The sequence below is a fragment of the Falco naumanni genome, chromosome 9 (genome assembly GCF_017639655.2).
Source record: "Falco naumanni isolate bFalNau1 chromosome 9, bFalNau1.pat, whole genome shotgun sequence".
In the NCBI taxonomy this organism is placed as follows: Eukaryota; Metazoa; Chordata; class Aves; order Falconiformes; family Falconidae; genus Falco; species Falco naumanni.
Window position 1 is genome coordinate 48,163,409 of NC_054062.1, and position 12,398 is coordinate 48,175,806.

General features: G+C 40.3%; 1 protein-coding gene across 3 annotated transcripts in view; it reads left to right on the forward strand.

The window, feature by feature from the left end:
• TACC2 (transforming acidic coiled-coil containing protein 2) overlaps positions 1-12,398 on the forward strand; it is a 129,291-nt gene that overhangs the window by 83,101 nt on the left and 33,792 nt on the right. For all 3 annotated transcript variants that reach the window (XM_040605653.1, XM_040605650.1, XM_040605652.1), the window contains exons 6-7: positions 1,757-1,920; positions 9,478-10,795. In XM_040605653.1, coding sequence (XP_040461587.1) covers positions 1,757-1,920; positions 9,478-10,795 — 1,482 coding nt within the window. The remainder of the gene's footprint in view (positions 1-1,756; positions 1,921-9,477; positions 10,796-12,398) is intronic.

Genomic DNA, 12,398 nt, shown 5'->3' on the forward strand with positions numbered 1-12,398 from the left:
TTTAAACAATGACACAAAGAAGGTATTTTGGGGAGCTGCAGCAACAGATATAATCAAAAGCCAGGCATGCTATTTTTGAGCAGTTCCTCAGGCAGTGATGTAAGGTTTTTTTGGAAAAAAAAAAAGTCTCTAAAAATCCCTGAGGCAAATCTCTGAAGCTATTTAGCTAGTAGAAATCCTTTTGCTTTGCATGGGAGTAGAGGTGATGAAACGGGTTGGTGCTGAGCCATGGCGCGGCCCTGATGGTGTGCAGGGAGGTGGGAGCTCATTGGGATTCTGCGGAGGCAGCTGGGGAGAATCGGGTCCAGTGAGCTCCTCAAGTTCTCAGGGGTGACTCTGAGGTCTTTTCTTCCCCAGCTCACCAAAAGCTTCATGCTATGATAGATTTAGGCAAATGTAATCAAATGCAAATCCTGTACTTGTACTTCTGACATCGAGCTGCTTAAAATAATCGTGAGCTTCAAGAAACCAAACAGAATGTGGCAGCTCAGAGTTGTCTTTTAACTTGAACAAAAAGAGAGAAGTCCTTGATTGAGGATGGCTTGTAGAGTGCTTCTGGGGGATGAAATGGTTTTCCATTTCATGGCAAATTTTGTCCCTGTTGCACTGGCATGTGGAATGTGGACAGCTGTGAGGAGCAGTGCAGACTACAGCTGTGCACGCAATCATGGATAGAGGCAAATCAGTCCTGTCCTTTCAGAAACCGGCGTAGTCAATTAACTTTATTACAGACCAGCAGCAAAAATCTGCATCTGACCAACAGACATGCTTATTGAACATATATTGAACATATGTTGAGTGCATATTGAATATGGCACTGTTGTTACTGCATTAATTGTTCCCAAAGGCTTCAAGAAGAAATGTTTATAAGCTAAAATTGGGTCTCAGTTCGGTTTAAGAACAAATGAGAACTCTGGTTTTCAGATCTAGAACAGTTTCCTAGTGCTGTACTCCTGTAGGAGCAGATGGTACAGTTGCTGCCTTTCAAGCCTGCATTTCATTTCAATGGCTCCGTTTTGGGTGCTGCCGTTTCCTTGCTGGGCTGGCACCAGCCCACTGGGGCCCGGTGGGGTTTGTGCCCCTGTGAGCACATGGTGCTGCAAAACGGTTGTTGATAATATGAGGACTCTGCATTTTACAGGTTGTCTTACCTTGTGTAAATACCACACGCTTACCGTTTGAAAAGGGCTAGGGTAAAATTCTGCTAAAAATAGAATGTAGTACTTCTGTGGGAGAAGGATACACAACCATTTGCTGCACCTGGCATCTCCATGTCTGCTTTCTCACCTGTAGGAGCACACACAGAAATTTGATGCTATTTTAGATGATTTTTTTTGGATGAAGCTATGAAAGTCTCTTGAGATGGTCCTATTTATTTATTTTAGTTGATTTAGGTACGCTTGTGCCAAGGAGAGTTTTAGAGACTGACACAGGAGTGTCAGTGTTGTCTGTGTGGTTGAGCCACCTTCACACTGGAAAGCAGGCTTTGCAGGGTGGATTTATTTCCAAGTGTGTGTTCAGTTTTGCAACACAAAGAATTCATAACTGACATAAATACTTGGGTATGGAGAAGACCATACCCATGATATTCTGCTCTGGAAACCATACTGTAGTGTCAAATCTCCTTTGGGAAATACAGAGGTAGCCTGGTAGCTGAGGTCTATGCCATCAGCTCAGAAAGCCCTGCATTTCCAAATACGACCTGCAAGCATCAGTCTTCAGTCTGCTCACTAGTCTCTCATTTGATTTTCACCAGGAGCTCTGACTCTGAAGAAGCATTTGAGACCCCGGAGTCCACTACACCAGTAAAGGCACCACCTTCACCTCCGCAGCCACCCCCTGAAGCAGCAGCGGCAGCAGCAGTTGTAGCAGACATAGCTGAACAAGAAATAAAACCCCAGCTGCCCTTGGAAGACACAGGTAATGAGCATGTAATGAGCGGGACAGCTTATTAAGGAAGGTGAAGCTGCAGGGAGATGTTTCTGTAAGCACAGGCAAGGAACTGATGCTAGTAAAATTCCTTCTGCAAGATAAGTTTGTGTGTGCTGGGAGTAATGCGTGCTGGGAGGGAAAACCCTGTTGCCTCTTGGAATAAAGTACTGGAGAATCTGTCCATTACATTTGATAAATATTAAAGATAAGAGGAGCTTTCTAGAAAAACCTTTCTTCCTTTGGATCAAACTTCATTCTGTAGGATCTTTACAGAGTCAGATGAGTTGGAAAAGCAGGTATGAGATACCAATGCAGCTACCTGGGTGAGCACTGTTAACTGACAATTAACAAAACGTTATGTTCAAATGTATTGTCACCTGAAACAGAAGGTGAACAAAAAGCCCGTTAGAACAATAGAAATACTGATACTAGCTATATAGAAGGGATATGGGAGTATGTGTGAATGTATGTATAATATATGTACATAAAAATTGGTATATACTGGGAAAATAGCCTTTAAAAAGGGACTGTTACATTTTAAAAACCAAATAAATCCTTTCCCTCCAAAAAGTGGTCTTTGTTCTCCAAACTGAATAATGGAATATAAGGGAGTACAAAGCACTGTTAGCCCAGAATAGCTTTGTTTGGGCTTTCAGATGACAGCTCAACAGTTTAAGATTGAATTCCCTATTATGCTGTCTTTTTTCCATCTGAAAGTCAAGTCATCTCGATCACCTGGATAAATTATATGAAAGTGATTTTATCCTCAGCAGACTAAAGCTCACTTATATTTCATTTGGAAAGGTGCATATATAGCATTTTCAGGCAGTATTTTAAAGCATCCATTTCCACTCTAGAAGTGACTGTTTAGCAGCAGGCAATATGATGTCCAAGGCTGGTGTATGTATTATAAAGGCTGTCCAGCTTTGACTTAAACCTTTGAGAAAGTAACTACTAAGTTTCACAAATGTCTTGAGCCACTTAAAGCGTTGCTGGGAGTTATGCATTAAGGAATGCTACTTTAAGATCATGATTTATGATACAAGTTTATAAGAACCTAGAAAGTTGTTCAACAAACTGATTTGACAAAATAAAAATGGAATATTGGGACATCCTGACATGTTTTTCTTTCTGCTGTTGCAGTTCCTTCTTCACTGTAGGAAAACATGTTACTCATTCTCCATCTTCTTTCCTTTTTCTAATCTTTTGCAATCTAATGATTAGGAAGTAAGTGCTGAGAGAACAAAAGAATGCATATGCTAAACAGGATTGGAGTGTGGTTTTAATTACTGCAGTAGATTATCTTCAAACCCTTGATTACACATGTGTTTCCCTGGCACATGTGATTCTTGTCTCCCTACATCCCAGATCTCCCCCTCCTTTCTTTCAGATATTTCTGAAGAAAGGTAGGAAACTGAATATATCTATTCATAGCCAGTGTGAACTGTACTGAAGGCCATTACATGGCAGAGATGAAAGCATTTCATTTGCAAATAAGATCTGTCCATGGGAGGCAAGTTACCACAAACAGAACTATGTTCAGCATTCCAAAATTATGCAAAATGCGGTTATGCAACAGGGTAATTTGTTTGAGAGAAAGATGTGTAATGCAGAAAAAATCCAAATGTAGGAGGGCAACACAAAGCATTCATTTGTTTTGGAAATCTTTAGAAGAAAATAATAATATTAAGACTATAGCTTAGGTGTTTACATGCTTCTTCAGAAACGTGAACAGTTAAACGTTTTGTACCTTATAAACCATTTCAGTAACAGTTATTTTGTAGTTTATTTGCCTCGTAGGTTATGCATGTGACTGCACACAAAGGGAATGAGTCCCTTCCTAGGGGGTTACGGGCAGCTGAAGCAGAGTTCCTCAGTGGTCCCATACAGCTAAACACATCGGTTTCAGTACAAGAGTAAGGAATACGGGCACCCGGAGAGCCGGGCACACACAGGGAGAGGCAGCAACATCCAGCTGGGCTGCTGGTTCACCAGCTGCGGGGCTTTGTCTTCTACACGAGGCTGGTGACGGAGCGTGTGTTTGGGTGGAAGGAGGAAGCATAGTAAGTGTTTAAAGGATTATTTCATCTATATCTGATAATAATTACTCACGCAGATGGCTGCAGTTGTGCTGCATGATATCATTAGCGCAACAGCTGGACCCTGCTGCAGAAAAGCCAAGAAGAGAGTTTTTAATTAGGTTGACTTCAACACCAGCTTAATAAATATGATGAAAGTGAAATATAGCTAGACTCATCCTGGGTTTGTGCCAGCTCCTGGTGGGGTAAAACCTGCTGCATGGCTCGAGTCCATCAGCAGTAGAGCAGAAGAGGGGAGTCAGTCAGCAGGCGAGTCTGGAGGGCGAGTAGTGACAGAGCTGTATGGAAACTACCTGCGAACCCCAGAAAGTGTCACTAATGAGCCCTTCCGTTCCTCCTTAAATACTGTTGTGCGGAGCATGGGTTTTACGCTCAAGGTAAATAACTTTGAGGCTGCTTTTTATTTTTTTAGTAATATTATTTTGGTAGTATTTTAAATTATTGTTGCGTGCTCATCAGCTTCTCTTAACGCCATCCTTTTGTCCTTGTTCCAGCCCCCTGAGCACCAGAAAGTACCCCAAGCCCTTTCTTCCCAATACTCCCTGTTTCTGGCCAGGAATTCCTGCCCAGGCAGGGGCCTTTCCTCTTCCCCCCACCCTCCACCTTCCCCAATTGATTAGTGAATTCAGATTATATACACAGGGGAGATGTGGGAGCTGGATGCATTACAGCCCACTGATCAGGACGGGGGACCGATATTCAGGTCCTTCTTGTGCCGGGGAAATCGAGGTCACGCTTTCCAGCAGAGAGATGATGACCCACCCAGACAAAAACAAACTGAATTTTTGGTATGGAAAACATTCTTCTTCAGTGTTTTTGCTTTTGAAGCCTGGCAGGGAAAAATTGAAAATAAACTATATATACAAAGTTTTCTCCCAGAATGAGAGCAGGATTTTTACAGAATTTTTTTTTGGAAAGCACTACTAATTGATTTCCTAACTTCAAAGGCTTCTCATAACAAGCAGGAACTTGAAATACAGTGTTTCAAAATTTCTAATATTAGGTAATTCCAATTCCTATATGCTTTCAACAAAGTGTACTCTTCTCCCAAGTTATTTTCTTGTAACAGAGTATGTGGGGTGCATGCTGTATGCGTTTTCCAAGAGTTTGTTTGCTTTTCTCTAGAAAACAGAACTAAAATTTAATTTCTTCTGTATTTGCTGTATTAGATCTTGTTAAATTTTGTTTCTAAGCCTTTCAAAATAGTGTTTCATTCTGTTTCCAGCTCAGCAGTGTTATGGCTTATTTTCAACCTGTTCAGTTTCGCTTTGTTTTAGAGATACTTCAACAAAGAAGAAAGTGCTCAGCTGTCCTAGTGCACAGTGCAGCTCCACCACTAGAAGAATGAGTTATAATTTAAAGACAAAAATATTTTAAAATAGCTAGAAGTACTTAATATGTTCTAACTCCTTAATATATTTTCATTATTTATTAAGATATAGTTCAAATTCAGATTCAGTAAGCTCATAGCTTGGTGCAGCTATTTCTTTTTCTTTAAAATATCTTTAAAACAAATCTGAAGTTCTGTAGTTTTTTGAAAATGTTTCTTTTTGTGAATGCATCCTGGGAAAGCATACTACCTGTGCTGTGGTACGGGGTACCCAGGGTGCTGCACCCTGTCCCACTGGTACCGCAGTGCTCAGAGGCGGTGTAAGGCACAGAAAGGCTCCACAGGTGAGGAAGAGATCGGTGGTACTGCATCAAAATGAAACAGTTCTGCCCTTGCCTTGCCTACTTGTACAACTACTGCCACTGAGTTTCTTAATTTCTTTCCTAAGGCTGTAAAAAAACGTAAATCCTAATACCCATCCTGGTCTGAATCTGAGTGCCTCCTATCCTTTCATATTCAATATAAAGCAGTGGTTGCAATTTCATTAAATTTGGTGTCAGTGGACAGTTTGGACCACATGCCTGGGATTTGTTAGTGTTCAGGTCATTTATGGATCTTTATTTAAAGAAGGCTGAGTTAAGTGAGGTATGCGTCTACCTCACTGTTCTTGTGGGACATCGAAGCTTTACTAGGATCTGAAGTGCCATCAAAATCTTGGTATTTTGTAATGTACAAAAAAAGATTTCTGCAGTTGACTAGAAAAGCTTTCTGATAATTTTTTTTTATTCCTTTTATCGATACTAACAACGAAAATCTGTTTTGTTTATTGATGCAAACAGCCTCATAATATCTTTCTAGCAACTTTTGCTTCTGCCATAATAGGTGACAGGTGAAAATGCCAAGCAATAAACATGTCACAGAACTCTCATTGAGAAGGCTTATCACCTCAATACAAGAAGCCTGGGGGTTTTTGTTGCTGGTTTTGGTTTTCAGACATGTTTTTCATGTTTTTCTGAAATCAAAGGAATTTACTTGTGGAAGGAACAGAACTTGGACCTTCTTTTTAGTGAATGAAATGGGAGGGGGTTTTCAGGGATTGCCTCTTTTTTATGGCAATGTAAGTTTCCTGCTATCACTCCTGTTCTTGGAATGCTTTATAAAACTTAATGTCTACCTATGGGCAGCTCTTACCAAGATAAACTGTGGGCGACTGTCAGTGCCAATAAAAGGTGTAAACCTTACTTAAAACATTGTGCTGGCTTCTATCTAGGGCAAGTCCTGCCTTAATTTTCATAGCTTGTGTTGTAGTTCCTTTGCAGTCAAATTGCATTTTAATGAAATACCGTAATTGGTAATACTTATTTGCTTAATTCTGTAATGTAAAAGGACAAATGGTACTGCTTTCCACATAGGCTGTCAATGTCAGGAAAGAATGGTCTTCATATCTCTTTTGTAGTAATAAAGCCATGCTGGTTTGTGATTGTGAGTACTGTTCATACCTTCCTTTCCAGCATTTCTGCTGTTACTAGCATTGAGCCAATTCTGTTGTAGTGCCAGAAGAGTCAAACGGCAGCATTTCACTTCTACCAAAAGCAATGTTTTCTGATACAGTTTCACATATTGTTTCATAAAGAAACAATAAAAATATCACATCAGCCAGTCGAATGACACTCTGCAGAAATCTATAAGTAAAGGATTTGACTAGGAGAAAGTTGTGAAATAAGCAATTGAAGAATATTAAAGCTCTGCATTATGTGGAACACAGCAAATTTGAATACTGTTTTGCTTTGAGTAGTTGGAAAGCTTTGTACACTCTCTTTGCTGCTGTGATGCATCCCTAACCTCAGCTCTACCGTGCCTGTTATTTACAGTCCAAGTCCTGCAGGGCATTGGTTTATTTTATTTTATTTAAATGCGTGTTAGTACTGACTTTGAACAAGGGACCTCAATCCTGTTGAGGCCTCTGGTGCATGCTGGAATGAAAACAGTGCGTAATTGCAGATGACTTCTTGTTCAAATCCCTCTTTCATTTCATGCTGACCTACATTTGTACTTGGCTGACATACTAGAGCTACGCCAGTGTTTATTGTAACGTATTCCTGATAAGTGTCTTCCATTCCCATTTCAGTGTATAGATTAGTCTAATGCTGGAATTTTATGGCATTCTTTGAGTCCCCTTAGCAGAAGTCCCATCAGCGTCAGAAAGTGAAGTGTGTGTGAGGTGAGCACCAGCTTGGCTGGCAAATCAAGTCTAATTAATGACCTCCCAGCCAGGCTGAAACCAAGCCCAACCCAGTGGAGATTAAGGAGAAAAATAAACTGTCTTGAAGTCCTGCCATGTTATTAGCATTAATTTAGCAGAAAAACACATTAAAATATTATTTTAAATGGTGTAACTTAGTAAACTTTCGCAGTCTTAAAAGACAAACTGTGTAGCTGTCATTCTCTGGGAATATGTGGTGCCACTCTAAGGTACTGCTTTGGGAAACCTGTCCAGTTTCTGTAAATCCTTTCTGTCCATAAGTAACAATTCTTGTAATCTCTGTGCAGACATATGACTTCCTCTGAAACAAAGGGAAAATGTTTTTTTCTGTTCTTAATTTGTTCATAGCTTCTGACTAAAAGTAATTATGATTGTCTGTATTGCTTTTATCAACAACGTTAATGAACGTTAGGTGGGCAAAATGGGAATTACTTTGCAAACCATGTCAGGGTTGTAATGAAAAAGATGTGTAGAAATGTCTCTGAAACTATTTAAGGATGAGCAAAGCATTCATTTTTGTTTGACTGTTTTTCTTTATAATCGTGTAATTAAAAAAAAAAAAAAAAAAGACAACATGAAGAGTGCTGTGTTGCTTCAATAGGAAGCACTGGGGCGTTTTGCTCCAGTACATACAGTGAGAGCTCAGAGCAGCTGGCTTACCCCAGCTTGAACTGTGAGCTGGAGAGATTTCACAGACCTCCGGTACCCTGGTGGGGACACGCACACGTAGGCAGAGGTGACTGTGTGACATTCAGATAAGAAGCATTACAATAACAGCAGGAACAAACCATATTTGGGATTTGTAAAACATTTGAACAATCAACTTTAATGAGCTGGAAGGCAGCAAGGGCCATCATCTTAATCCATTCTTAACTATCTATTTTCTGGTTTTTTTGATGTGCACTGTGTCTTTTTTTACTTTGTCCCATGTAGTTATTATATCCCAAGTCAGGAGACTTCTAGAAATCATTTTAAGGTTCTATTCAATATGCAAATCTTTGATTGCAATGAAAAGCTGCTCAGATGAACAGTTTTAGTGCATGATCCTCTCTATCAAATTTTCTTTTCATCAATGAGTTAGAACTACACTTGGAGAAATCTGTTTTAAATATCTATGGGGAGCTTCTAGTGGTCCTTTTAAAGGAAAATTTTCAATTGACAATGTTAGTTTGGTTCTCTAATTGACTGATTTTTTTTTTTACCTTTACCATAATTTGTTTAATATGAAATTCACAGTGATTCATGTCTCATTATAAACTTGGAATTATGAGGACAAAGTAAGTGTATTGACTGCTTGGGGCAGATAGAGGAGTGGCATTGATGGGCTGTGGAGATGTTCCCATGTTCCTCTGGGAAAACTGGCAAAAATAGCACATGGGAAACAAAACTTAAGATCCACATGTAGTAGCTGAAGTACCGGTCAATTGCCAGGGTATTAACTGCATAAGACCTCTGACACAATTCTGCAAACTCTTTGTAATAGTAGAAAACAGGAGTAATAAAGTGGTGTTCAGTTCCTCTGGTGTTTGGCATATTTAGCATGTTTTGGTAATATCTACCTCTTTAACTAAGAGGTGCTCCAGAGGCTATTGCAAATACGTATTTTGTGTTTTCATGAAACTTGCCTTGAATCCTTTTCTGGGGAGAACAGAACTATTTTTTCCTTTAATCTAGTTCATGTATTGGAAATGTCACTTTGGTTTCTATGTCCTTTAATCATTGCTTAGCCCATCTGTATGATTTTAACCCTGGGGTTTTTTATCACTTGTAACATTAGATCATATTAAAACTTATTAAGCTCCAGTTTTAAAAATGTGTTTAAAATTCACTGAGTTTTCTGTTTGTTCCCACAGGATTATGTCCAGAAGCTGTACCTGTAACTGATGTGTCACACAGCGAATCGGTTGAAGAAAGCCCTTTCCGTCCCCCTTCCCATTCTTTTTCCACTGTCTTCGACGAGGACAAGCCAATAGCCAGCAGTGGAACTTACAACTTGGACTTCGATAATATTGAGCTGGTTGATTCTCTCCATGCCTTAGGACCGAGCTCTCCAGAATCGAAGAATCGTGACCCCAAAGCAAATGTTCGAAGAAAATCTACTGATTCAGTCCCAGTTTCCAAATCTACATTGTCTCGCTCTCTTAGCTTGCAAGCTAGTGATTTTGATGGAGCATCTTATCTTGGCAACAGTGAGACATTAGCGCCAGCAGCAGATGTGTATGGTACTGGTTCAAGTAGTGCTTCTAGTACCCTTAAAAGAACAAAGAAATCCAGACCAGCTTCCTTAAAGAAGAAGCAGTCAGCCAAAAAATCTCTGGATGCTCCACTGGTAAAGGAAACGCCACAAGAACCGTCTGACCTTGGCCAAGCAGCTTGTGCCCCAGGTGAGGATAAAACAGCATCTGAAGTAAAGGCTGACTCAGAAAAGCCTGAATGTACCGAACCTTCTAAAATCTCTGCTGAGAAACAGGAGGCCCCACCTGTGCCTAAAGGATCCTACCCTTTGGATCCAGACAGTTTTGAAGGGATTAGTGCATTTAGCGCTGAAGGCAGCAAAGTACAAAACTCTCCCCCTGCCAATAAGAAAACCCTACCTCTTACAACGGCACCGGAGGCTGGGGAGGTGACTCCGCCTGACACTGGAGGACAAGAAGACCCTCCAGTCAAAGGCATCGCGGTGAGGCTGGAGTTTGATTATTCTGAAGAAAAAGGGGCGAGTGAAGACCAGCAGGAGAGTACTCCTCCCAAAAAAGCAGGTAAAAAGCCTGGTGCTAAAATGCCACTACGGAGGCCAAAGACTAAAAAGTCAGTGGAAAAGCTTGACAATGCTCCAACCACACCAACCAAGTCACCCACTGATCCAAATGAAATCCCTATCACAAAAGGCTCTTACACTTTTGATATTGACAAGTGGGATGATCCCAATTTTAACCCGTTCTCATCTAGTACAAAAATGCAAGAATCTCCCAAACTGCCTCAACAAACCTACAGTTTTGAGCCAGATATGTGTGAGGACTCTATTGACCCTTTCAAGTCTTCTTCTAAGATAGCCAGCTCGCCCTCTAAATCTCCAGCTTCCTTTGAGATACCAGCCAGTGCCAATGAAACAAACGGAACTGAAGTAGACAACCTGAACAAACCTGCAAAAAAGAAGAAGACGCCACTAAAAACGTAAGTTAAAGGGCACAGATGTTTCTAGATGAGAGGCGGCACATTCCTACCCCTTAGCACAGTTACACCCAGTTTATACTTGAATAGGGAAAGAAAGATGACGTTGAGTATTAGTAGCCACACGACCGGACTCATGCTGGGGGTCTCTGTGTTCTCTCCCTCAACCTGTTTCCCCAGTAGCTTGATGTTTCCAGGCCAAAGGGGAGAAACAGGGCTACATCAAGCCAGATCAGGCCACTGGTCTGGCAACTGGATTGTTGAAGTCTTGGGGCTCAGTGTAGCTTTGAATCTGATTAAGTGCAAATTTTAGCGATTTTGTGCCAAATTTTCTGTGACCTCATCTTGGGAATTTGATACTGTTTAAGATGATCAAAGTATTCAGACCAGTAAAGACCATTTTATGAATCACAGATTTTGAGAGTGGGATGTGAAATAGTAAGGGAATGACAAATCTCGTATTGCACACAGCAGGAAGATGGTTTTATCCAGTGATTTATGGTATTTAAAAGAAAATTACTTGAAACAGAAGAGTGCAGTACTGAAACATATTTTTTTTAAATACAAGACTAAAAAATGTGAGAATTTTCCTTTCTGTGAAAGAGGTTACAATTCTGCAGAAGGGATTAAACCTCTAGACTACTACACGTTGGGGAAATACCCAGCTTTTAGGCACAGTTGAGAAATTGCAGGATAAATTTGGTAGCTTGTTGTATTTAGGTATTTGGTTAAAAACTTTAAACAGCCAGTTGCATTGATTCCATGGTTAACTTGCTGGTGTGCATGTTGCCTTATCTGTTCAGACATGGCTATTTTAAGTAGGTAATCAGTAAGTTTGTATCCGATTTATCTGAAATTGATATCCTGTGTGTATCTATAAGAAATTGTCTCAGTGCATGTCCCTTTATGGTTTAAACGTTTCAGCTAGCTAACAAAAATATGACTGAAAAATTTAAAAAGCCTGGCAATTTGAAGATGACATGGTTAATGTAAAACAGTACAAAAGATGACCTCCCTTACAGAGTGAGATGGAGATAATTCAGTTCTTGCTGAGCAACCTGCTGCCCTCAGGGTTAGAATTCACATCCTTTGCCAGGTTTGAGGAAGCTTGTGCCATTTTTTTCTTTTTAGAGGCATTTCTGACTTACGGAAAGTATAGACAGACAACTGTGTAGTTGTTTTTTAAGGAAGAGCCTGTTATTTCTGATGTTGCTTTTTTTTTTTTTTTTTTTTTTTTTGAGATATGTCTGAAATTTAGTGGAAAATAAAATGGGAATTAAGTTAAGGTAAGCTGACATGTACTCCAGTGCCTGCAGTCCAAACTGGTCCAGTCCAAACCAAGAAGATGCAGAAGTCTGGCTGCAAGAGAGGAACAATTTGAATCTTACTGAGAAAGTGCAATGGGAGAGAAGGGAATTTTAATGTCAGCAGACCCTCAAGACTGATGTTTGCAGCCAGCCAGAGTCTCCTTGTGTCTTCTCTAGCTGCAGTGGAGTTGACAGACCCCCACTATAAACTTCTTGGGTCCACACCTCTGCTATGAATATGAGAATGAATTCCAAATTGTTAATTTAGGGGCAGCATGAGTTTGCAGTTTGCTAAACCA